Genomic DNA, 15,120 nt, shown 5'->3' with positions numbered 1-15,120 from the left:
AATAAAAAATACTAAATCAAGTATTAATCACCAAATGGCTTCATGATTTTTTTTTATTTTTTATTTTTTAATAAATTAAATAACCATGGTACCCATTTTTTTTTTTTTTTTGGGTTCATGTAGGGGATAAATGCAAGTTGGGTCCTGATGATCTGTACATGTTAGCCACTATTTAGCCACGCTGTTTATGAGTTTTAAGTGAGACCCACATGACTCAAATTACAGAATAATACTTACTTCAATAAAACAATGAAACTACGCCATCTAACGACTTCAAAGCTGTCTCTTGTTGACTTCCCCACACCTAACACATACTCTGGAGACCAAAGCCAATCTCAAGCCCAAAAGAAAAAAAAAAAGTCAAAGAACAATCCCTTTCAAACCACCCAACGACTTTTTGAAATTGATCCAAGACAAGACAACTTCAATTACTATTAAAGAAAATGTAACAGAAGTGGTGAGGGCCATATCTTGCCAAAGCAAATCAATCAATGGCCCAGTCACAACCACAACTCCATTGCTCTTCTCCTTACTTCATCATCTTCTTCTTCTTCTTCACAAGTCTATGTCTATGCTGCCCTGAGGATCATAAACAGGCTCTCCTCCAATTCAAATCCATATTAATTGGAAATCATGACAAGAGCTTCTTGTACAACCCTTTGGATTTGAACTCTTGGGTCTCCAATTCTGATTGTTGTCGATGGAATCGTGTAAACTGTTCTACTCTCCTTTCTTCAAGACTAGTCGAAAGCCTCGACCTCTCCACTATTATCGGGAGTTCGAATGTTGCAGCTTTGACACCACTCTTTCGTATAAGAAGCTTGACAAATCTGAATATATCTGGGAATGGAATGCATGGTGAAATTCCGACAAACGGCTTTCTCAACCTGACTAGGTTGGTTTTTCTCGACTTGGGTTTTAATAGATTTAATGGCTCTATTCCTTCTCAAATATTTGGTCTTAGAAATCTAAAATTTCTTAATCTGGGTTCAAATTTGCTAAGTGGAAACTTGCGTAGTGAAGTGGGACATCTTTTAAGCTTGAGAGAGTTGGTTGTGTCTTATAACCAACTATCTGGAAAGATCCCTACGGAGATCGGAAACCTCAATCAATTGCAGAATTTGGAGCTCCATAATAATGATTTTTCTGGCGGAATCCCAACATCATTTGGCAACTTGTCGAAGGTTGTTGAATTGGATCTCAGTAGCAATGGAATCACAGATGGAATCCCAAGCTCAATTTGGCAGAATCTAAGGGATCTACAGTCCTTGAAGCTTCAAAACAATTCTCTTTCATCAAATATTCCAATTGAAATTGGCAACTTGCCCAACCTTCTTCATCTGGACCTCAGTGACAACAACTTAACTGGTGGAATTCCAACATCTTTTGGAAATTTGTCTAACCTTGTCAATTTATTCCTATACAACAACAACTTATCAGGTAAAATTTCAATAACTCATTATTAACTTGGAAATCCAATCCTTGATTTAACAAATAATTTTATTTTTTACAGGAGGGATCCCGGTGGAGTTGTTTGAAATTGAGGGATTGGTGCAATTGCATCTTGGAGGAAACAAACTTAATTTGCGTGGCAAATTAAAGATCAATCCCAAATTTTTGTTGAAAGGATTACACTTGGGATCCTGCGGCATCAGCGGAAACTTTCCCAGTTGGCTGTCCAACCAGAAAGATCTTTCTTCATTGGATCTAAGTGACAATGAATTAGAAGGGACAATCCCTCAATGGCTTCTTGATTTCAATCTCTCAAACATTTATCTCAACAACAATAATCTCACAGGTTCCCTCCCTCCTCGTCTTTTCAATCCTAACTTGGAAATGATTGATCTTTCAAACAACAATTTTATTGGCCAACTTCCAAAGAACATCGACGATGCGACCAATCTTCGAATCCTATGGCTAGGTGAAAACAATTTTTCTGGCTCATTGCCACATTCCATGACAAGGTTGCACAACTTAGAACAACTAGACTTGTCTAAGAACAACTTTTCAGGTGACAAAATTCCGAAATTCCCTTCTTTATTGTGCATTGACCTATCCTCCAATAAATTCTTTGGAGAAGTTCCAGTGAACTTTGGAAATAATGTATGTTCGCTTGAGTTTGGACAAAATAGATTCTCAGGCCATTTACCAGAGAATTTTTCTAAAATGGAAAACCTAATATGCCTTGATCTCAATGGCAATGAAATTTCAGGTGAGATACCAAACTTCTTCTCTCAATTCTCAAGATTAAAAGTTCTAATCTTAAGGGGAAATCACTTCCATGGGTCAATCCCTCATCTTTTATTCAATCTAACTAATCTTCAAATCCTTGACCTTTCCAACAACAATCTTAATGGAGAAATCCCACAAATGTTTGGAAATCTCACAGGGATGATTAGGGCCCCTGATATTTTTTATACTCAAATGTGTGTCTTTCAAAAACATAGTGGAAGTGGCACGGAAGTACATTGGAAGAGCATGGTTCAAAGTCTCCCTAGTGATGACCTACATTTGTACAAGTTGCTGGACTTGTCAAGAAACCATTTCTCTGGCAAGATCCCATCATCTTTAGGTGTTCTTAGAGGTCTTAAATCACTCAATATTTCATATAACAAACTCTCCGGTGGCATCCCTGAGAGTTTTGGAGGATTTGAAAATCTAGAGAGCTTAGACTTGTCTCATAACGAGCTTTATGGTATAATTCCACAAACATTCAAGAATATGAAACAGCTTACTAAATTGGATGTAAGCAATAATGAACTTGAGGGTCAGATTCCGGAGGGTAGCCAGATGGATACAATGAACGATCTCAATTCTTATGCTAACAACAAGGGGTTGTGTGGGAAACAAATTCAGGTTCCATGTCACACACTGAGTCCACCAAGTTATACAGCAAAGGAAGAGGAGGAGGAGGAGCCATGGTTTTTGTGGGAAGGCGCATGGGTCGGATTTCTAGTTGGATTCTTTTGGACAATATCAATTATTTACTTAATCAAAATTTGCACTCAAAATCCACAAAAACGTCGACTGGGAAATCAATGCTTCTAGTAACAAAATGAGGTAAAGATTTTAGCAAATGTGTTCAGTGAGAATTATGTCTGTGTTAATGTTCTAATGAAATACAAACTGAGAATTGATGTCGTATTTGGTATATGATGTAGTATATGTATATTCATATGTGAATGTTTTATCTACTGATCCAAAAATTAATTAAGTGGTCACTATGCCATATTGCAATGGTGTGACATTACCTTCTCTACGTGAATATGATATATGACGGATTATGTTTTTATTTTTATTTTATTTTTTGAAAAACTTCTTTTTTTATTGTTTTTCTTAAAGACTTGTATTTGGTTGTCAAATCGGTGACATTAACACAGTTCTCGTAGATAATAGGGATCATTAAACATTTGTCCTTTTGATCACATAGAATTTTGATTGTCTCACTACAATTCTATTGCAACCCAACTAACAAAATTCAATTTTTAAGATAACTTAGAGATTAATTAATTAATTAACATTGTAATTAAATAAGACATCTTAAAATCTCTTTTTAATTCCAATTAAAGTTTTTTTTTTTTTAATCAGTGTTTTAAGGTTGAGTTGGAACCAAAAACTTATCATATTAAGTGAACCATGGTTAGTTCCTCCTTCAATATGGTCAAAATGATTTCTTTTTATATATACCATGGTTGTATGTATATTTGAAATCTCTTCGATCTCCCTCATATATATAACGTTTTGGAGATAAAATTTGTCCTATATGATTTAAAAGTTTCGGATTAGTTTGATTTATTAGGTGAATGATATATATGATGAAGGGATTATTCTCGCAAAAAATTTGCCCAATCTAAAACTTAAAACCCCATCAAAAGTGGTTTACAAATTAACAATAAAAAATCGACGGTCCACCACTCTAAATCAATCTTGATGGGGTTGAAAGTTTCAAATTGGGCTGATTATTGTGAGGATAATCTCCTCACCATAGAGATTGTAGATATCCCATTTTGTTCGGATCAAATCCGAGAGATCAAGAAAACACGCGAAAGATGGATTTGATCCAAGGAAACACGCAAAAGACCCATGAATTTTGCCAATAAGTCCGTACTCAATTCCTAAGTCTAACTCACTCATAAACCCATTTTAAAGTTCAAATCCTAAACCCAAGCCCTAACCCAGCTCGTAAGCCCATGTGCACCTAGGTGGATACATGTCCCCACCACAATCAACCTTCCAAACCTAACCTAATTATGCCACATATTACTACTACAATACACCCATCACCCTACTTCCACCACTCTATTCTACATCCCCATCATCTCTCCATTAAAAAAAATACTCATATTCTCTTCCCATCACGTTATGACACCCATTCTTCTTATCTCCTACTTTTATTTTCTTATTCTACGTGTTACTATCACAATCAACCTCCTAAAATCCTAAGGTAAATTCTATTCAAACCCTCATACAATTAAAAAATTCAAAAGAAAAATAAAACAAAAAAAAAAAATGTTATTTTCACTTGTTTTTATGGTTGAACTCATTTTACCCTAAATTCTATATAAATTCCCTCTTCTCACAACTCCAACACATGCTATCAAGCCCCTCCTCTCAACTTAAAACTTTATCAAATTTTCTACTTATCTCTATCTCTCTTCTTAGATTTTTTTTTTAACACAAATACATCATCAAGAACAAAAAAATAAAAAATTTAAGAACAAGAACAAGAAAGAAAAATCAAGCATCAAAGTGAGTCGATCTTTTCATGTATTTTAATAATAAAAATTTGAAAAACGAAGACGGGTGGGTTTCATCAATGTTAAGCTCAACACTTTCTATTATTGGATTCAACATTTTTATTGTCGAGTTTGATATTTTTTTTTTAAATTGTTGAACTCAACAATAAAAAGTGGTGAGCTCGACAATAAATAAAATTAGTGAGTTCGACAATAAAAAAAAATTGGTGAGCTCAATAATAAATAAAACTAGTGAGCTCGACAATAAAAATGTTAAACTCGATAATGAATAAAAAGTGGCGAGCAAGCCACTATATAAATATATATATATTTTTTGAATCTCAATTTTGTTCTTCATTTTTTATTTTAAGTCATTGCAATAGATCAAAAAATACATCTAAATGTTTAAAATTAGAAGTGGATCATTTTTATTCGTCTTTCACGATTAAAAATCATCAAAAATGATTGGAATCGCGATTGAAAAATCTAAACATGTGAAGAAGATGAAGAAGGGTAATTTAGGTATTTCAAAATATTATATCCTGCAATAGGGTCGACTGGTCGAGGGACTATTAAGAAAGGAAGTTTTATCAAATGGATTCTCAAGCAACCGCCCAAAACTTAGGGACTAATTAGAAAGAAACCCCTCCGTCAGGGTCCTTTAGTAATTTTCTAAAAAAAAAATATCTAGTTTTGGTCCGTTAAAATGCTTGTTAGAAATCAACTGTGTCTGTGAGTCTCCGTCCACCAATAACTTGTATAAAAGCCCAGTCCTCTCCGTTTTCACTGCCATTAATCAATTTCTAGGGTTTGCTTGTTCGATCAGTTGGAAGGATTTCAATCTCCACGGGTTTCTCATCAGTTCTTTCCAGTAATTGAGGTATGCGTTTCAATCTGTTCATGGTTTAGGTTAGGGTTTTTGTTTGATTATTAGGGTTTTTGTTTTGAGAACAAGTAGAAAGCTACTTCGATCATGTTTGATCTTGATTGTAAGTGTTTCGAGAGAATACCACTGATGCTTTTACCTGCAGTTTGCTTTCTTTTGAGATTAGAGGAGTAATTAAATATTTAGGGTTTGATGTTACTGTTTATCGATTTATTTGGGTTTTGCTGAAGTTTTTTGTTACTTGTTAGGGTTCTTTGATTCGTATTAAGAGTTTACCGATCCAGAAAATAAGTATTGAGCTAGGGTTTTGTTGCTATGCCTGAATATTGGGATCAAATCAATATTATTTTGTACGGAATTTCATCATCGATTTGGTTTTGTAGTTTTAGTTTGCGAAGTAGGAACATTATAATCTGATTTTTGTGGTAATTCTGGTGCATGTTTGTTTGAGCTATTCATTCGATTCATACAGGAAAAAAGAGAGAGAAATCCGATTCCAAAACACCACTGTTTTATTTATTTATTTATTTATCTATCGGCAAAGAGTTAGCAGTAGTGGTTAGCAAGGTTAAGTTGGGTTCAAGGGGATTTGATCCTAAGGCGTGAGATAAAACTGCAAACCTCTTACCAACTTGGCTAAGTTGGCACTTTATAGTTTGTATCAACACCACTGTAGAAGAAAGCAACCCTGTAAACCCTTATTTGCGAAAATTAAAATATCAAACTTGATGGTTTTAACTTCATGTGCTTCACAAGCATGTATATCTATGGATTGAATTAAGAAATTCAGAAATTGAAACCATTAATATTTTTATCTTGAGTGAGCCATACCCAACTTTACCTTATTAAAGCAGCATCCATTTCTTTAAATTAAATTAGGGTTTCTCTATATTGCATTTTGCAAATGAAAATGTTTTTGCAGTACTCCCGGAAAAGCTGGACTTTGTCTCAATCATCTTCTACCAAAAGCACTTTTATGGCTGAAAGCATCTATTTCATCATCTTTGTTATATCTATCACCTTAATGTTGATTATAAATAACTTAACTGAGTTATGCTCCCCTAAGTTGGTATGAAGACATCTTTTCCATAAACAATCATTTATATCCTACCAAAGAACTGTTATTTGTTTAAAATCCAGTTGTTGAAACCTTCATTAATTGTAGTCTTTGAATGATATTGATGGTAAATGAACTTTTAGATTTAGGGAGGAAGAGTTGTGGACAAATCTGAGTGTGATCCATTTTGATGGGAGTGGGGTAAGAATCCCTTATGGGTGTGATGTTTGGAGTGGGAATTCAGAACAGAAAGAGTTCAATAAAAGTATGGTTTAAGAGTGGGAAAGGAAGTAGAATTCAATTTTGGGAGGGCCTTTAGGATTGGGACACACCTTTGACTTCTTAGTTCCCTACATTATTTAGACTAAAGAATTCAAGCGTTTTGTTGGAGTTGGATTTCTTTGCTTTGTCTAATATCTTCAATAAAATCCAAACTTTAGATACCTAATTGTCTGCAGAGGAGTTCTTGCTTTTTAGTATGAACGTGCCATTTAGATACCTATGTGAGATCCATTTTTGTATTTTTCTTTTTAGCCTCTTAAGCGGTCTCCTCGACCATTTATGAGACTATTTTCTCTTTCTCTTTTCTTGTTCAATGAATTTCTAATATTTATTAAAAAAGCAGTTCTAATACGTGGCCAAAATTGCTTTTTAGTATGAACATGCCACTTAGAGAAGAAGACTTGATTTTTGTCTTCACTGCCACTGTTGATCTACTTGTGTATGTATTGAACCAGGTATACTGAAGTACATATCTTGTATTGAACCATGGGGAAGAGGAAGTCAAGGGCGAAGCCACCTCCTAAGAAGCGAATGGACAAGCTGGACACTGTTTTCAGTTGTCCTTTCTGCAACCATGGAAGCAGTGTTGAGTGCCGCATGTAAGTGTTTCCCGTTTTTCCTCCTATTATGTGTGTGCATGTAGTTTGTGACCAACCACTATAATGGATCCTATGATAATGTATTAGTGTGGCCCACCTACTCATTGATTCTGTTGGTGGACCCCTTCTTGGATTGGGAGCACAAACTTAAAATGAGACTTAAATGGACGACACCAAAACCTTCTAATTTCTTATGTATAATATATCTAATAATAGATTGTTTTGTGTGGTTTCAGTGATATGAAGAATTTGATTGGTGAAGTCATATGCGGTATTTGCCAAGAGAGCTTCAGCATGACTATCAATGGTTTGTTCTCAATCCAATGCACATTGGGCAGAAGTTACTATTATATGCAGACTTATCAAAATAGAAGTTATCATCATATGCAGTATTTGATTAAAATCTGCTGAGCATTTTGTGCCATTTAAGACAATTCATCTAATTAAGTTTCTGGTTAGTTGTTGAAATCCTGCCGATGCAGGTGATCTTGGCTAAAAACAGATTCATTAACCTCAATTGAAGGGAGTCTGATTCATATTGAGTTGAAAAATACAGATCCATGGTTCTAATTATTTTGATATCCAATAATGCATTTTCTAGTTATCTGGGCCATTCTAAACTGGTTTTTTGGGATGATTGCAGCATTAACTGAGCCCATAGACGTCTACAGTGAATGGATTGATGAATGTGAGCGGGTTAACAACCTTGAAGAAGACGCTGCTGCATAGTCAGACAATGTTCCAAGATCGAGTTTCACTGTTTGAAGCAAAGAAGTTCAAGAAATGGGTGTAAATCTTTGTCAAGCATATCTACATAGTCCAGAACGGAAGAAAGTAGTTTGTTACTATGTCAGGTAGTTAAGTGGACAGTAGTTCACTTGTATTTTAGGTATAAACATAAAGCGTCCTAACTATCATCATCATCATCATCATCATCATCATCATCATCAAAGCCTTGTCCCTAAAAATTCGAGGTTAGGTGAATGAATGAACTATGATCTAAGGTTCAATTCTGTTATTTTCTATTATTGCAAGTGTGTTTAAGAAAAACAAGTGAACGAGTACGGACTTGGTTGGTGTAACAGTTATATATATGATTTTAATGTGGTTTTAGAGGGTTGTGATAATATGATGATATGAGCTTTGTTTGGACAATCAGGTTCTTTTAATTTTTCACTCCATTTAATACTCAGCCTCGAGGATTGGCACTGCGGCTGACAAGGGGGTTTGCTCCCTCTGGTAGTGAGTTCGAAGGAATGTTGTCTCTTGCACGTTGGGAAATTTCTTTGGGGTCAGGGTGTACGGTCGTAGTAGGGTAATAGTCCCGTCCCCAAAGTGGGGTGTGGGCGGCCAAAAGAAAAAATCGAACTAGAGAGCAAAATGCACTCTGACTGCAGACAAAACATTCTCAAAAATGATCTAAAAGAAAATGGATTTTCTCAAAAAAAAAAATTGTGCGGAAAATGTCAAAATGTTGGGGAATATTTTGAAACAAAAGAATTGCATATTCGAACCGTGGTGGATACTTCTGCTCCATATGAAGTATTGATCAAAGTTCTTTCTCTTTGATTTAAAAACTCAATTACTAAAAAGTTGATTCAGAATTGCAGATAAGTTTAAATATTTAAAAATAATTTTTGCAACTATTCCCTAATATGGCCCTTTAGCTTCTTTAAAGATTAACGATTAAATACAAACATCAAAGAAGAGAAAGCAATGGTTAAGTTATCCAAAAGTTTCTTTTTATCTGAAAATTAATTATTGGATAGTTTATCAGTATCCACTTATGAAATTATCCAAATTCATCATTTCTTGCCACATATACCCTTATAAAAACGGTTAATTTACTCTTGTCCCCTAGTATTTACTACAGAGGGGAGAGAGGAGAGGGTGTCCACGTACCTCTGCAGAATTGCGGATGGGAAGACATACACATGTCTCCATTCTCTGCAACTTCTTCTTATTCACATATTCTCTCTTTATTTGAACTAATTTCTAATTATTGGTGTTAATGCTTTAAATCGTGGATTTACAACAAGAACAAAGATGCGGTTTTGGAGAATCTCTACCTTGGGAAGACCAGTAATCGATTCTCAATTACAGCACCCTTCATTTACAAAACTAGGGTTTCGATTTATTGTCACGAGTTGCAGAGCAGTGGTTTTGCCTCGATTTGGTGGACCTGAAGTTCTCCAAATTCGTTCCAATGTCGATGTTCCTGATCTTAAGCCGAACGATGTACTCGTCCGCACTCGTGCTGTCTCCATCAACCCACTTGATACACGCGTTAGTATAATCTCTCGCTTTTTGTCTCTTTGTTTGATTTTGTTCGTTTATATTGGATTTCTTGATTTAAAAAAATGAAAAATTTCGACAATATTTAATTTTCTTTGCTTTGATCAAAGATGATAATCTTGCGTTTTTAACTAATTTGAGTTTGTTTGATCAATTGGGCTTGTGTTACAAATGTTGAGTTCTCCATTTTAGGATTCTTGATTTTTTTAAAAAACTAAGTTCTTTATGGAGAGCAAGTAAAATATGGCAAATTTGGGAGAAAATGAGAAGATTTATGAATCAATTGTGCATACAAGTGTTTCGTAGATGTTACAACCTAAATATTTTTTAACACAAGCTGGCAGCACATAGTGATCAAGATCGGACTCGGCAATTATTTGGTAGGAGGTCAGTTTGGTTTAAATTGGGATAAATCCAGAAAAGTTTCAGAAAATATTCGGAAAAGTTTAGGGGATTTTACAAATGATGTTCTTGGGTTTCTTCCCCCAACCCATCTAACTTCAACCTTACCTAAAGTACCCATCTTGTTATTGATGTTTGAAAGTTAAAGAAGATAGAATCTTGAGGTTGAAGGGTGGGGGATTTATTGGAAAATTGCTGATTAATTTGTAGATTTAATCGTCATGGGGTGCAATCAGAGCTCACCAATTGGTGCAACCCTGATAATTGAAAAGAGTTATAATGGAGAACCCATTCAGATGTCAATTTATTCTGTTCCAAACAGGGATACCGAGTTGAGTCCCAATTGTAATTGGATGCTAAATTGGGGATCTAGAACCAACATGAATGGTTCTGGTTCTGGTTCTGGTTGGGTATTGCGGACTTGGGTACCCATTCAATATGGTAACTGGAGTAACAACAAAGCTTGATGCATCATTCCATTGTAGAAGACCAGCTGATATGGCAGTAAATCTTTCACTAGGCACAATTATAAGGTGTCTTTAAATCAAGAATTGGTTAGCGCTATTTTTGTTGTATGGTGGGATTCTTTTGTAATTTTTTCTTTTCTAGTTTCCTTGGAAGGCCATCTTCTTTTCCTCTAGAGGGTCTCTTTTTTCATTTTTCCTCCTTATTGCATCCCTTATCATTTTTTTTTCTTCAAATTCTTCAGATGCGATCGGGTTATGGCCGTTCGATATTTGGACCACTTCTTCCACTGATTTTGGGTCGCGATATTAGTGGTGAAGTTGCAGCTGTTGGAGGTTCAGTTCGGTCACTGAGTGTTGGTCAAGAAGTTTTTGGAGCTTTGTATCCAACTGCTGTGAGAGGTACTTATGCCGACTATGCTATTCTTACAGAAGATGAGCTTACACTGAAACCGTCTTCAGTTACACATGTTGTAAGTCTTTTACCTGTTGTATGGCTTTGAGCTAGATAATTTCTTACGTCTTAGATGGCACTTTTTGCATTACTGGATTTTTGTTAATCCTTATGCCGTTGCTATTTTTTAATGTATTTACCTGGTTGGATCAAGAATGGATAATTTTTTATTTTTAAAATTTTACCTCTTCCCCAGCAAAATGGGTAGACAATTCCTTGAAATTGTCTTTCCATTCATAATAGTCCATGCAGCCCTAGATTCAATTTGCTAATAATTGGGTATTTTTTTCCTATCATTAATCAAATCTCATTAGAAAAATAGTGAAACAAAGAGATGTCAAAAGGAAACATAACCATTTTTTTTGGCTGGTGTGTGTGCTGGGGGGTGGGGGACGACGACGACGTAAAACCCAGGAAGATAAATAGAGACAAAATCGCACCAACATCCCTAGGCTATTGTACAATTCAGCCCGAAAAAGTATTCTTTTAAAATGCGTCTCACTAGTCAACCTTGGTATATGAGAAATGGGATGTTTATATTAGAGGTTGAGTCTCAGATTCTTTTTATGATATTGGATAATTTCTTTGTGCTTCTCTTCCTTGCCAATGCCCAACTAAAAGCATTGTTAGAGCCCTCCACCTCCCTTACTACGTGGTATTCCAAAGTTGAAGTCTTAAAATTTTAGGCAGATATCTAAAGCTTCAAAAATAAATTGCTTCACTCTTTTCCAAAGGAACCAAGGGACATGGATTACTTTCCTCTCTTCATCCTGTAAAAAACTCTGAAAACCTAGAAAGTCTCAGTTACTAAGCGAACAATCGTCAAAATTAAGCTTAAGCTCATGATCTAGTAGGGGGTTCTAGTTAAAATTAGATGAGAGGTGGGAGAAGACTCTGCCGATATTCTCTACTCTCTTATACTGTGGCAACACTAGATTTTTTTTTTTGATAGGTATATCACTAGAACTTGTTACTTTATATATCATCGAAATAAGAACCCAAACCGTCACCTCTTTTTTTTTCGGCTGTTTTTGTTATTCCAGAATGATACTGAAAGTGCTAGACGGTTTGCTTTCAACTACTTTTATCTCGCCTTTCGAATTGTCCTACAAGGTAGCTAATGATGAAGATTCCTAAAGAGCAATGTTAGCTGTCCTCAAGGGCTTAGATAGACTTCTTAAAGATGCTTTGATTCCAGATGTCAGAGGTATACCCATTCATGCTCCACGAGGTTAAAAAATTAGATCCATACCACCTTTAGCCACCTCACCAATTCTTTGCATTGGAGTGCTACACATACTTACTGTTCAGAACACAAGCGTACAATATTCCATGTAGTAAAAGAACATAATACTAGTATGAGTAGGATTGGCACTTGGAAGGTGTATATTTTGGTCATTTTATTAGGGTGTATTAGTGACCATTTGATATTGTTGTTGCAAGAAATGGTAATGCTTTCTACATAAGGGATCTTAATTCTTGCTGAGGTATTGTTTGCTCTTTGCTGATGCCATTCTATGTAGTCATTTTCTCTTTGACTTTATTGCTAATTTGCTATGACTGTTATTCATTGTTTCGTGCCTTATAACCTTCAGATCATCAAGTAGTTCCCTTAAAGAAACTTTTCTAAAACTATGGAAAATAATTTTTCCAAAATTTTGTCTGATAATGTAGGATGCAAGTGCCATTCCTTTCGCTGCACTGACTGCATGGCGTGCTCTAAGAAGCACTGCTAGGATTGCTGAGGGGTAAGTTTAAGTCTATAATCTCATGAAATCTTTTGGTTAGTTTTCTTAGCTGTCTTTTTTTTAAACAATTCTCATTTTGACGCCTTGACCAATTGATGCAAATTGATTCTAAGGATTTCTGTAAACGGGTTTTCTCTCGAAGACTCAGTCCTATTTTGAGTTGCAAACTATTTCTTACATTCGCTCATCATCATCCTCTCAATCCCATTTGCATAGACAAAGGCTATTAGTGATTGGAGGAGGTGGAGCAGTAGGCCTATCTGCGATTCAGCTTGCAGTGGCAGTGGGATGCCATGTGGTAACTACATGTGGAAGTCTAAGTGTAGATTGCACTCTCGCAGCTGGTGCTGAGCAGGCTATTGATTATACTGCAGAGGTATTGGGATCGCCTTATGGGTCTGATTTATTTGCCTTTCGCTTGCTTCTTGTATAGAAACCTGGAATAATACCGAACTAACAAGTTAATTGGTTTACAGGATATCGAATTAGCAATTGAAGGACAATTTGATGCTGTTTTAGATACTATAGGTGTAGCAGAAACAGAAAGAGCAGGTATCAACCTTCTGAAGAGAGGTGGTCACTATATGACACTGCAGGTAGGACTTATGAGATGTAGGCATTTTTTGAGTTATATTTCTCGTTAGGAAATTTCAGATTCTTGTTTCTTGAACGCTTACATCTGAATGTTTGAAGCTTTGTTCTTCTTTTGTTGTAGGGAGAAGCAGCATCCCTGGCTGATAGATATGGACTTGCTGTTGGACTTCCTGCGGCTACGGCCATTTTATTGAAGAAACAAGTTCAATATCGCTATTCTCATGGAGTAGGTATGAAAATGTGAAGCATTAATATGGGGAGTTTATCACATTCAAACTATGAAATTATACATTTCTTACTTGATCATAAGGAAAATGATTTGTTCAGCTGACCCCCACTTTTTTGGTATAAGGTTTTGACAATGATGTTGAACCTTCCCAAGGAGATATCCTTTGGCATACTTCCTTGTGCTTAGCTGTAACATTAGCTTTGGCAACATGCCTCGGGAAGGAGAGAATGATCTCACCTTTTACAATATCTCCTCCAAGTGAGAAAATTTGTAATTTGTCAAAAAATCATACTTTTCTTTGCACCACTTCAGGGGCAAAATTTCATAGTTTTATCACAATTGGCACTGTAATCTTTTTCTCATAAAGTTTATGAAGTTTGGCGTATATGTCTTGTAAGGAGGAAGGTTCCTTCAAAGTCGGACTCATTTCTTTCTCTGCTATTATAATGCAAATTTCCATCATTTCACGTCATTGTAATTATTACATTAAAGTTCCACACTCCTCCCTAATATTTTCCTGAACGACACAGACTCCCTTTAAACTGATACTTTTTTATGTTGCAGAGTATTGGTGGACCTACATGAGAGCTGATTCTGAGGGGTTAGATGAGATTCGTAGGTTATTGGAAGCTGGGAAGCTAAAGTTGCCTGTGGAGAAGACATTTCCGATCACCCAAGTGAGAGAGGCTCATGAGGCAAAAGACAGGAGGCTCATTGCTGGTAAGGTTGTGCTGGAAGTGGACTAAGACAAATCCAGGAACTCTACTGACACTATCTGTGATTAGAATCATTGAGAATTTTGCTCTTGCTTTTCTGTAAAGTGTAAATGTTTCAATGAGGCAGCATCATTATTTCCATCCCATTGTAAACAAATGCAGAAGATGCGCGTGGTAAAATAAAAGTGGGCTATGAACTTGACGATACTATGAATTAACTTCATATATTTTCTGAAGGATTTGGTTTGTTCATCTGTTAGTTTGGCTATCAAATATATTTTCTTTGTGCAATATATGCTACCATTGTAAATAGAAGCAATGTTAAGGTGTGCTCTGGGTGTCTTGCGTTCATGGAGGTTTTGAGTGACGAAGTGTCATTCTGAACAATTTCGAATGGTCACCCAAAGGGGTGTTTGGAGGGGTTTATGTTTGGCTAGCCACACCTAACTCAGTATATATTCCCATGGGGGTTTCAGGTCAATTGGGCAATTTTTGTTCAAGTCAACTCGGTTGAGTCAGCTAAAAATGCACCTAGTCTGGTCAGAATCTTTATCGAGTTATTCAATTATACATAGTATTTTCGCAAAGAATAAAAAATAAAATATTTTATTTATTTAAAATTTTTAAAAATTATTTTTAATATTTTTTAAATTTAACA

At 35.6% G+C, this 15,120-nt stretch overlaps 3 protein-coding genes across 4 annotated transcripts; all 3 read left to right on the top strand.

Annotated features, from left to right (window-relative positions):
- The first annotated feature begins 487 nt into the window (after positions 1–487).
- Positions 488–3,274, top strand: LOC147390459 (uncharacterized). 2 transcript variants are annotated; one of them, XM_086417373.1, is made up of 2 exons: positions 488–1,368; positions 1,514–3,274. In XM_086417373.1, exons 1-2 carry the CDS (start codon positions 492–494, stop codon positions 3,046–3,048), a joined length of 2,412 nt encoding a protein of 803 aa, XP_086273499.1. In that variant the 5' UTR covers positions 488–491; the 3' UTR covers positions 3,049–3,274. The 2 variants fall into 2 exon arrangements, with proteins under 2 accessions (XP_086273499.1, XP_086273498.1); XM_086417372.1 differs by having other exon boundaries at positions 488–1,440; positions 1,514–3,273.
- A 2,184-nt stretch (positions 3,275–5,458) lies between these two features.
- LOC147390458 (transcription elongation factor 1 homolog) lies at positions 5,459–8,715 on the top strand. Its single transcript, XM_086458271.1, has 4 exons — positions 5,459–5,616; positions 7,417–7,560; positions 7,797–7,867; positions 8,204–8,715. Exons 2-4 carry the CDS (start codon positions 7,448–7,450, stop codon positions 8,287–8,289), a joined length of 270 nt encoding a protein of 89 aa, XP_086314397.1. The 5' UTR covers positions 5,459–5,616; positions 7,417–7,447; the 3' UTR covers positions 8,290–8,715.
- A 715-nt stretch (positions 8,716–9,430) lies between these two features.
- LOC147390457 (GroES-like zinc-binding alcohol dehydrogenase family protein) lies at positions 9,431–14,714 on the top strand. Its single transcript, XM_086458270.1, has 7 exons — positions 9,431–9,846; positions 10,967–11,194; positions 12,850–12,923; positions 13,140–13,299; positions 13,400–13,519; positions 13,639–13,747; positions 14,311–14,714. The coding sequence occupies exons 1-7, from the start codon at positions 9,607–9,609 to the stop codon at positions 14,490–14,492; spliced, it is 1,113 nt and encodes a 370-aa protein (XP_086314396.1). The 5' UTR covers positions 9,431–9,606; the 3' UTR covers positions 14,493–14,714.
- The last annotated feature ends 406 nt before the right edge of the window (positions 14,715–15,120 follow it).

This window comes from Akebia trifoliata, chromosome 11 (genome assembly GCF_017979445.1).
Source record: "Akebia trifoliata isolate Shusen 1 chromosome 11, ASM1797944v1, whole genome shotgun sequence".
In the NCBI taxonomy this organism is placed as follows: domain Eukaryota; kingdom Viridiplantae; phylum Streptophyta; class Magnoliopsida; order Ranunculales; family Lardizabalaceae; genus Akebia; species Akebia trifoliata.
Note: the sequence above shows the minus strand (reverse complement) of the source record. Positions and strands in the feature narration are given on the sequence as shown.